Below are 10,642 nucleotides of genomic sequence, written 5' to 3'. Positions count from 1 at the left end.
GGAACTTAGGTTGTGAGGAGGGAGGGGTCAGTCTCGGATCAGTGCTTGTCAAACACAGGGCTGTAGCACAACTGACAGCAGGTAAGCAAAGGGAGGGCCATCCTCTTTCATCTACATAAGCACAGAGAGAAGCCCTGAGCACTAACTACATCATTCTCTGCTTCAATCTGAGCCACAGGGCTGATTTCCCTCCAGCACCCAGGTAAGAACTCATGAGTCAGCCAGCCTCTCAGTTACTCTAACATGGGACTACATTACATTATGCTACCTAATTGGACCCAGAACCACTTCTATAGGAATATCTATCTATATGTATATAGAAACATAGACAGGTACAGTGTCTCTGTGGGCCAGTCTTTAACTTTGTCTTTTTTTTTTGTTCAAGTCCAAGCTTTTTTCTGTATGTGACTTTTTTGTGCGCCCAGGCATTTCTTCTACTATATTGAGTGTGATATATATATATATACACATTTGAGATGTATATATGGAGGGCATGATGGCCCCGTTTGAAAGACAAGGAGAACAAGTTCTCTGGCACGCTGGGCTGTGTTTCGGTTCACTTTGAAGAATGTTACAAAAGTAACAACCTGCCATGTGAACTACAAGTGTTATGTTTGTTCCTGTTAAAAACAACTTTTATCCCATCATCTTGTCACAGTCCTAGCTGCTGATAAATAATGGATCGAAGTTAGCGACACACATGCATGCACTGATGCTAAAGAACTTTTCTATAAATGTTTTGCAGCTTCTATTTCTCTTTCATTTTGCCTGTGTTCTGGAAATCTATAAACACGCTCACATTCACATGAGCACATAATTGCCCCAGTAGTAGATTTTCCTTTTAAACCAATTGAAACTTTACGGATCCTCTAGAAATCAAGAACTGGACTGTCCACTATTTATCTATCTATCATCTATCTATCTATCTATCTATCTATCTATCTATCTATCTATCTATCTATCTATCTATCATCAATCTGTCATCTATGGATCTAGAGATGAATCAACTATTTAGCTACCATTGTCTTCTCTCCAGTTAACCATCGGTTTATATTTTTTCTATCTAGAGATGATCAGCACCTATGTATTACTGTGTATATGTGTAAAAATTACTTAAAGTCTATTATATGTTCGGCTTGCAGATGCCAACATGGCCAGGCTCCCAGGAGATGTGTATGAAGAATCAGACTGTGTCTGTTCCTATGGAATGAAAATAACCTGGGATATCAATGATCCAAAGCTGCCTCAGGTGGGTTCATCAATGCCAGCACCCTGCTATTCCCAGTCGAGGAAGTGCCAGCGTATGGTTTGGGGGGTCACTTCCAAGTAAATGGGAACTGCCAGGCATAAAAACCAGCATATCCAACAAACAGCATATCCTCCCAGTTCCAGTTCTGAATGTCAGTACTTGCTGTGCTGTAAAAATCTAGGAGCTAGCTGATGAAAAATAAAAGTATCTGTCTGGATGCAGGTACATTTTGATATAGATTGAGAACAGTAGGCACGGTATGGCACACCTGCCCTGCTAAACTGTATACTGAACACTATGTTTCTTATGCTTAGCATGGTCTCTCTGTTGCATTTTACTTTAGTGTAAGCTATCAGAATTTTGCACCCAAAGAATTATATGTTTTGAATTTTTAATTACTATAAGTTAACCCTTGGATAAAATACATTTCTAATAAGTGTAAATTAATAGAATCAAAAATGTGCGCGCTGAATTTTAATTCTAGTTTAGCTAGCTGCCGGCAGATTATCATGATTGATCTATTTGGGCAAAGAGTTACAGTTATACTAACGCCTTCCAAGTTTTCATGTCCAGGAAAGTATGGTATTACTGTGATACCCAATTTATAGATGGATGGTTATACTGTATAGGTTTTACTAAGTGCCATATTCTATAGACTCTATTTTAATCAAATAATTCACATTTTTAAAAATAGTTTCCTTTTTCTCTGTAACAATAAAAAAATACTCTGTAATTGATGCCAACAAAGATATAATTAATCCTTATTGAAGAAAAGATCCTATTGGGTTTATTTAATGTTGACATTTTTTTTAATAGACAATGTATGAAAATCCAAATTACAGATTTATTCCTTATTCCGGATAACAGATCCCATACCTGTAGTTTATATTGAAGCTTATTCAAACAAGGCAATGTGCATGGCTAGAATTACTTACTTATACTATATATATATATAACAGCTGGATGTCGGCACAGCTTGTGTATTGGGTGGACAGTGCCTGGGTGCAAATAGCCCAAAAAATTAATGCAGTCACAATAGAGGCTCGCACTCACAGGTCTTATGAAGAAAAATAAAGTTTTATTTTGCCAAATAACGACTAATGTTTCGGCTAGTGAGCTAGCCTTTAACAAAAGTCACTTTCATAAAGGCTAGGGAGCTAGCCGAAACCTTAGTCGTTTTTTGCCAAAATAAACACTTTATTTTTCTTCATAAGACCTGTGAGTGCGAGCCTCTGTTGTGACTGTAGTATATATATATATATATATATATATATATATATATATATATATATATATATATATATATATAGAATGTGTATGTTTTTGGGATAGGAAACAACTGATACAACAACTGATAATGCACATTAAGTTCGTACAGAGGCATTTACAAGAGATTCTGTATTTCACCTTCTACCTTTTATTTGATTGCATAAACCTAATGTGCTTCAAAAGTTTACCCCCCCAGTACCTTCAATATCTGTTTATTTTACATAATGCATATGTTTGCTATATTCTACAATAAGAATAAAAGAAAAATTACCCATACCCCATTTATCTTATTACAAAAAATAAATCTGGTTTCCTTAACACTTGCGAATCACGGGTTGTAGCTCAGGTGCGTGCTGATCAGTGGTTCATTGAATGAAGGAGCAGAAAGTATTCAGTCTGCCTGCAGCACTGACTCCTTATTGCATTGATCAGTAATTTATATCCCATGAAATAGGAGTAGTTGATTCAAGCTTGTGATGTGGTGATGGTGTACAACCTGCTCTAGTACAGCAGCCCTTGTGCTTTCCTACCACTGGCTATAAAAGTTAACTGGTGAAGTAAAACACAATTACTGTGTGTGCTGAATTCTACATACAATACAAATGTTATCTATAAGCGATGCAGCTGCAGACTGAATACCACTCTGCAAAACTCTTAACCACAATGTCATACAGAAACATATGCAAACAGTCAAGCATTGTCTGAGGTTTTAGATTCATTTTCTGATTTCTCCTAGTGTTTCCATCTATGGTGAGCACCTATAAACACACAATGTACACTGTACTGCTATTTTTATTTTATTCATAGGTAGCAGCATATAAATACTGGATTGAGCCTAAAATGAGTCCAAAAAATTCACGATAATTCACAGTGCAAAGGATTTCCATCTGTGAGCACTGTGCTACTGATCCACAAAACTTGCAATCTAAGCAGTGAATGAGACAAGTGAGAAGAGAAGTGGTTATTCTTAAGGGATTATAAACTAAATGGTTGAGTCATCGATCAGCTTGCTGCAACAGAATAACATATATAGCATATATAAAGAGAGAATCTGCATAGCTAATGTACAGTGTAACATAAGATTTAAAAAATGTTGGGATGGTAAAAGGGTTTTGGAATTTGTTAGGGATCGCTGAATACACATGCAGGTTTAAGTATCCGCTTTTGTGACCATAGGTATCATCTGCAAAAGCAAGGGTTTGATGTAAAACTGAATTCCTAATATTTAGCTTTCATGTACCTATTGTTAGTTTGGTGTGTTTGTGTAAGTTTATTTATATAGTATTGCAAAGGGAACACAGAGCTTTGAAGTGTACGTGCTTTGCAGTGAAAATACCTTCACATATGATTCCTTTTCTATAGATGCTTTGCACTAAATATATGTTGTGTCTGCTTAAAAACAACTTTCTCTCTTGTAAAGAGCTACTTGTCACAGTTGATGCTGATGCTATGCATACAGTAATGGATTCACATTCATGTACTGGTGCAACACAAATTATGTTCAAATGGTTTGGTTTGTGTTTTGAAAATCTATACACACACCAAAATACCATAACAATACAGTTTTACATTTCAAGTAAATATAAACATTACTGTTCCTTTAAAAGTATAGGAACCTTGCAGTTAAAAACAGATAAAACTGTGCCTATCTATCTATTCATCATTTCCATCTATCTATGTCTATGTAGCTCAAAATATGTCTATGCACGGGATTGTTTAGGAACCATTGCTATTAATCTTCATATACTTGATTTACTGTGTAAACATAAAACATAGAAAAGTAGAAACCATAAATGCTTTTATTACATCATTACAATTGTTTGCAAAGCCACAAAATAATGTATATTGTTTCATTTGAATATAGAAAGCAATGAAAGGGAATAATATGATAAATAAAACAAGCCAAAATGATTATGACAGAAAAAGTAGCTACATGTTGATACACTAAAATACATGATTTCCAATTGGAAATATTGGTGATATTGGGCCTGCACAAATATTGAACCTTAAAAGGAGGTTTTAGCAAAAAAGAACAAAAACCCAGCGCGGTATACAAGGAGGTTGTACAGTTCAGTTACTAGCAAGTATTTTTGATCCATCTAATGCAGTCACAATAATTAAAGCAAATATTAGATTTGGTTTACAGAATTAATGCAATGTTGCATCTTTCCTGTTTATGGTGTGGATATGTGTATTTTTGTTTTCCCTGCATATATAATTAAAAATACTATCATAATATGAATGTTATGCCAATTTCTCTGTAGGACTTGAAGCAGTTAGACAGCTTTCAAGAATGGACAGATGGTTATGTGAGATTTATTTACAATGCAGAGGACAAGAATGCCCAGCGCCATTTAAGTGGTTGGGCCATGAGAAACACCAACAATCACAACTGTCAGATCTTGAAGAAGTCTTGCCTGGGAGTGGTGGTTTGCAGTCGCAATTGTACATTGCAAGATGGTGGCAAATTACAGCTCAGACCAGCTATATGTGACAAGGCCCGTCAGAAACAGCAAAGTAAGTGGCAGAGACTGTTATTTTTTTACATTCACTTGTTTTATTTTAATTTCCACTGAATTATATATTGTTTTAGAAAGGCCATGATGGAAGTGTGTAAAAACCTGGCATAAAAAAGCTATGTGCGACATAACCCTTAATTAAATGGCAGAGCACACAAAGATAAAGGAGCAGCTGGTTATTCCTCTTGAAATCAGAATTGTTTAAATTATCAGTTTCGTTAATACAGAGCACTTTGCATCCACGAGTAGCATACGTGGGAAACAAAAAACCTCAAAAACTGGCGAGGCAAAACCTGAAGGTACAAGGTTTCGTACATAGCATTGTGCTAACTATCAGTGTGTGATTTTTAAAGGGGGGAAACATATTAACACTATTGTACAGTATGCAATGCAATATGCATAATTATCAGGATCACTACATCATAGGATTTAACTTTGCTTCATTTATTTCATAGAAAAAATCTGCAGCAACTGCAACTCTGCCCTGGAACTGATCCCTTGCCGAGGCCACAGTGGTTATCCGGTGACTAATTTCTGGCGACTGGATGGAAAAGCTATCTTCTTCCAAGTAATTACATTCAATGTCTTATAAACAAACAAGAGAAAGGGTTAATATTATGTGGGAGGCCCATGACCCTTTGCCTTTGTGTATCATTCAGGCGATTGAACGATTTGTTATTATTATCAGTAGATTGTAAAATAGCGATGAGCGGAATTTTTCTCCAGGTTTCACCATGAAAAAAACGCCCATAGACTCCAATAAGTGCCCATCACTAGTTGTAAATTTACAATGTATCCTCTGGGAAAGTATACACCATTAACCATGGCCACTACACAAAGCAGACAAACTACAAATTGCACTCACATATGCTAATGAAACCATCATCAGGATAGACATCTTTCCAGTGATAGAATGTATTACATTTATTTTTATACACACCTTTATGTTTAATGATAGGCAAAGGGAGTCCATGATCATCCTCGACCAGAAAGTAAATCAGAGACAGAAGCCAGGAGAAGTGCAGTAAAACGTCAAATATCTTCATCTCATCTGTCACTGAAAAAGAAGTTTCTGGACCCTGAGGTAAGGCTTAAATAACAACAGCAGTATATTTGCAGGTAAAGTCAGGCCAAATCATATATTTACCTGGCCAAATGATTTATGAGTTTGTTACCTTCACCTTTCACTGGCAGTAATGCATTGTAACCACATTTTAAATACTGTGCGATCATCAAATGACAATGCTATGGGAATGGATAACAATCATAAAAAAAAACATAAAAGGCCATAGAGGAAGAGTCACACTTTTTAATTAAAGTGATACTGACACTAAAAAAACGACTAAAATATGAATGTGTATTAAAAGTTACCTATAGGTCATGTTGATCATTTTTTGCTGAGAGGGTTGTTTTTGTAAGTAATTGTTAGTTGAAGTTTCTAAACCTGACTGTTTTGCCAACCTGACTGTCCCATCTCAGCCTGTCAGTTAAAGTTTCTAATGCTAACGGACTCCTGCTGCACAAATATGGCAGCCCCCTCATACAGGAATATGGGACACCAGACAGGTAATGTAAAAGCATTGTGCAAATGCTTTATGGCAAATTTATAAGTAGCTATTAATGCCAATATTATGATAGATGTAAAAAAGAGTTTAATTTCTGGGGTCAGTATCTCTTTAAACGACTCTTTGAGGTCTAATATCAGGTCAACTCCCAAGATCATAGTTTAGACCCTCTCATTTTTTAATCCTCCATTCTGTTATTCAAGTTTGCGAAAGTTATCGTTTGTGCCAATGCGCAGTGAATGTAATAAAACTTCTTACTTAAAAAATTATGTTTGCTCCAAAACATTGCGACATCTTTTAGCACTTCTTAAAAGTGCGCAATTAAAATTTGCAATGCAATAACTGTTTAAGTAATATTACATTGTGAAATGTGAATTTTTATTCACTTTCTTATTGGTGCGAATTGTGTCTGTCTTTGCAACTTTTAATACATTCCCCCGAAAGAGTTTAATTGTGGTTTCAAAAAGCTTTAAAACCACTAAAATTTAACCTTCAATAAATTGGCCTCCACATCTTGTAACCCACAGCAACCAAGCTTAGAAAAGGCTACTCACATTTTTACAGTATGTCATAACACATTTCGGCTAACTTGGGATAGCACTTTTTATACAAATACTGCATTGAATCTTGGTAAATTGGTACAGTTTAACACCTTACAGTTTCAATTAATCCCAATATAAACATATGTGTTGATCTTGCATTTGTATGCAATAGAACCATCACTAATATTTATTATAGGTCCTTCTTAAAACCATTCATGCACAGTCTTAAGTGCAATGCATGAACCAAATCAAGTTTTTATATAGTATAGAATTGACAGCAGTCAATTATTTCAAATATCCACCAAATGTCTATTTAAGGGTTGGAATTAGTAACTGATCCCTAGCATGTATACACCTAAATTCAAATGTCAAAAATAACAATATGCAATGCAAAGTTTTTACCTGAATGTATGTGTATATAGGCTGATAACTGATTCCTATGGATCCAGTGGTGAAAGTCCATAGTATGGACACAGGCTTGTGCAACTAATTCCTTGGCACAGATAGTGGTCTCTGGCATTTTGCTTTAATTAATACCATGCTGTGTGCCCAAAATTATATTCAGTCTGTCCCCACTGGGGCCTATGGTAGCAAAGCTAAGAGTTTTCACATGATTATTAAGCAACAAGCAACAATGTGGGGCAATATTGATGCCAGAAATTGAGGTTGGACACTGCTACTTGTTTCATGAGCCTATAGCAGATATTTTATAACTTGGTAAAATTTGGATTAATTTGATCACATATCAATACATGTACTATAAAAGACAATGAATATATAAAGGTTTTGTTTAATGGTCTCATATAACACATCATTTTAACCATATTATATTATTTCAGTGAATCGTTGAATTGGATTGAACTTCAGCCTGTGTTTGCATTTATTTTTAGGTGGGAAGATACAATGACAGTTGTGGTCATTTCCCAAACATACACCCTATAGCTTGCATAGATGGAACAGATCGGTTTGGTCTTGTGAATGATGGATATGTTCCTGTTCCAGCCCAACATTATCCTTCTATTCAAAGTGCTGAGCCTTACAAGCCCTCATATGACACTGTGGGATATCAGGGAGAGTCATCATTTCAAAAATGCTCCAATGCACGGATATATATGCCCCGAACGCCATGCTATGAATTTTCTGTGCCTGGATATATCAATTCTAGTTCGTACCCTACACTTTATAAGGAGCCACTAGGAAATCTTTCTGATACTGATCACGTTCAGTTAAATGGTAATCATCAAAACTTAGGTGAGAGGAGCTATGATAGCCCTCCAAAGCTTCATGGATGGAAACAGATTTTTGGTAAATCTGCCTATGGAGAGAGGAATGATTATGGACAAATTCAGACAAACACTGGTCATCCCTATCACAATGGAGAATATCCCTGTAAGTATGTGAGAACTCCAACTCCAGTTGCTCCAGCCTTACAAACTGTTATTACCACCACCACCAAGGTATCCTACCAGCCCTACAAGCCTCCAGATGTGAAATATAGTGAGAATTCATGCGACGTCAAAGCATTACAAAACTATGCACACATTCAAGACAGTATCTCAGAAGGTATCTTTCCAGAGATTAAAACTCAAGATGACTTTGGACTCGTCAAAACTGCACTTGGCTATCAAGACCAGTTTCCTACAAAGTGTGAGAGAATGGACAACCTTGACTTTTATTGCTATGGATCCCGCATGGGGAATAGCTTTATAGGACAACCTTACAGATTTGAAAATTCTGAATACTGAGAAAATAACTACAGTATGCACCACATCAGCTAAAACTGCTACAAGGAGGCAAAAAATAATAATAAATGTGTATCAAACAAACTGTAGCAATGAAATTGCTCCTGTATGTATCAAATGGAGGAAATATTTAGAAATATGTAATATTTTTAATGAAAAGGTATGTAATGAAAGCTTGAATTAATTTTAGCCTCGGTAACTTGGATACATGTATATTTATAAAGTAACTGCAAACACAGCATACACCAAACTGCTTCAGTAACTTGCTCTGAAGGTCATTGTGTTCTTATTTATTAACTCCACATGGTTTCACAATTAAGACATTTGTAGAAATTTTGTAATTTATGTGCTATATAGGTATTGTGAGTGCTGCAGTTTGAAATTTGAATGTAAAATATGTTATGATATATTTATGTCACAAGATATACCTCAAACACATACAGTAACATTAGTAGATCTCATCATTCAGTATTGTACCCACGCATTGTACAGTATATAGCAGATTTTGTGGAAGATGTAAATGCTTGTGTTTTGAATATAGAATATATTAATAAAAACTTAAGCTATTTATATTTTTGGTATGTTTGTACTGTTTTCAATGTCTGTGTTTATAAAGGTTCTATTTTATATGATGATGGTGTCAGCTTGTATTTTGAATTTGCTTGAATATTAAAAATATTCTATCCTATTGAAGAGTGTATAAATATCACCAAGAATACATTTTGTTCTAAAGATGTGCTGGTTATAAAATGGCCAGAGAGACATCTGTACCTCACTTTAGTTGTCAGTCAGGCAAGTAGAAACTGGAAGTAGAAATATAATTCAAGCAACTATAAAGATCATTTAATTTCTACATATGCTTATGCTTATACATACGCTTATGGGGGTCAAGCAACACAGACATATGCTGTTCAGCATTTCAAGTTTTTTGTTAAGCTTTAGTCGTTCAGAAATTAGGTCTACCATTATATTATCGAAAGGCTTTCTCAGCATCTTTGGGTTTTTTAACATCACTACGGCATTAGAATAAGTAAATGTTTCTTATGATACTGTACCAACACCTTTACTAGTTTTCATACTTGATTCACTTAATCACCAGCCCACTACATTGTCTGAAAACCTTTGTGTTCCAGGTAGGTCTGAATGTGGAAATATATGGGGAAAGGGGAAAAATGAAAATAAGTAAGCTCTGTCTGGAGCATACTGGCAATAGAAATACTCAGCAGCGAACTCAAAAAATTGGTTTTGAGAGGGCCGAATGTTTTCCTGATGTTTCTGTGAAATTTAAAGACAATTACTAGTAATAGGGTACTTAGTGGGAAACTTTTAACTTTATGCTAATACTATACTACAGTAACAGACAGTCACCTCCTATCTAAGGTCTGGAGGGTTTGTTTCAACACAGAAGATGATGAAGAACATCAGAATGGTTGTTTTTCTGTGCAGTTATGATAACAAGTCTCCAGTTTCTTGAACATTACCTAGATGTTTTGGTGCTTACTGAAAAGCAACCGGATCCACAATTTTAGAGGAAATGTTAGGGAAAAAAACCTTCATCACTTGCACTTAAATACAATGGAAGAATCCCATCAAGCATGACTAACAAGTGGAATCATGTCAAAACAGGCGTTGTAGATGAATTTCATTTAAATCGAAGTGATGTTTTCATACCATTCACTGGCATGTACGTTCTTTCATGTGCAGCCTGTGATGGAAATATCCCGGTTAGAATAATTAGTGAGGTGTGCAAAGTCAA

At 35.5% G+C, this 10,642-nt stretch overlaps 1 protein-coding gene across 1 annotated transcript; it reads left to right on the top strand.

Annotated features, from left to right (window-relative positions):
- The first annotated feature begins 967 nt into the window (after window positions 1–967).
- On the top strand, window positions 968–9,456 carry gcm2.L (glial cells missing homolog 2 L homeolog). Its single transcript, XM_018267786.2, has 5 exons — window positions 968–1,249; window positions 4,783–5,035; window positions 5,493–5,605; window positions 5,996–6,121; window positions 8,035–9,456. Exons 1-5 carry the CDS (start codon window positions 1,151–1,153, stop codon window positions 8,887–8,889), a joined length of 1,446 nt encoding a protein of 481 aa, XP_018123275.1. The 5' UTR covers window positions 968–1,150; the 3' UTR covers window positions 8,890–9,456.
- Window positions 9,457–10,642: the final 1,186 nt, after the last annotated feature.

This window comes from Xenopus laevis, chromosome 6L (genome assembly GCF_017654675.1).
Source record: "Xenopus laevis strain J_2021 chromosome 6L, Xenopus_laevis_v10.1, whole genome shotgun sequence".
Taxonomy (NCBI): domain Eukaryota; kingdom Metazoa; phylum Chordata; class Amphibia; order Anura; family Pipidae; genus Xenopus; species Xenopus laevis.
The sequence above is the reverse complement of the archived record's forward strand: the minus strand, read 5'-3'. Positions and strand labels throughout refer to the sequence as shown.

Excerpts from the sequence above, each read along its gene's own strand:
- gcm2.L (XM_018267786.2), top strand. The coding sequence starts at position 1,151 with ATGGCCAGGCTCCCAGGAGATGTGTATGAAGAATCAGACTGTGTCTGT. Across the intron at positions 1,250-4,782 it reads ATGATCCAAAGCTGCCTCAG|GACTTGAAGCAGTTAGACAG; the intron begins GTGGGTTCATCA and ends ATTTCTCTGTAG. Across the intron at positions 5,606-5,995 it reads GAAAAGCTATCTTCTTCCAA|GCAAAGGGAGTCCATGATCA; the intron begins GTAATTACATTC and ends GTTTAATGATAG.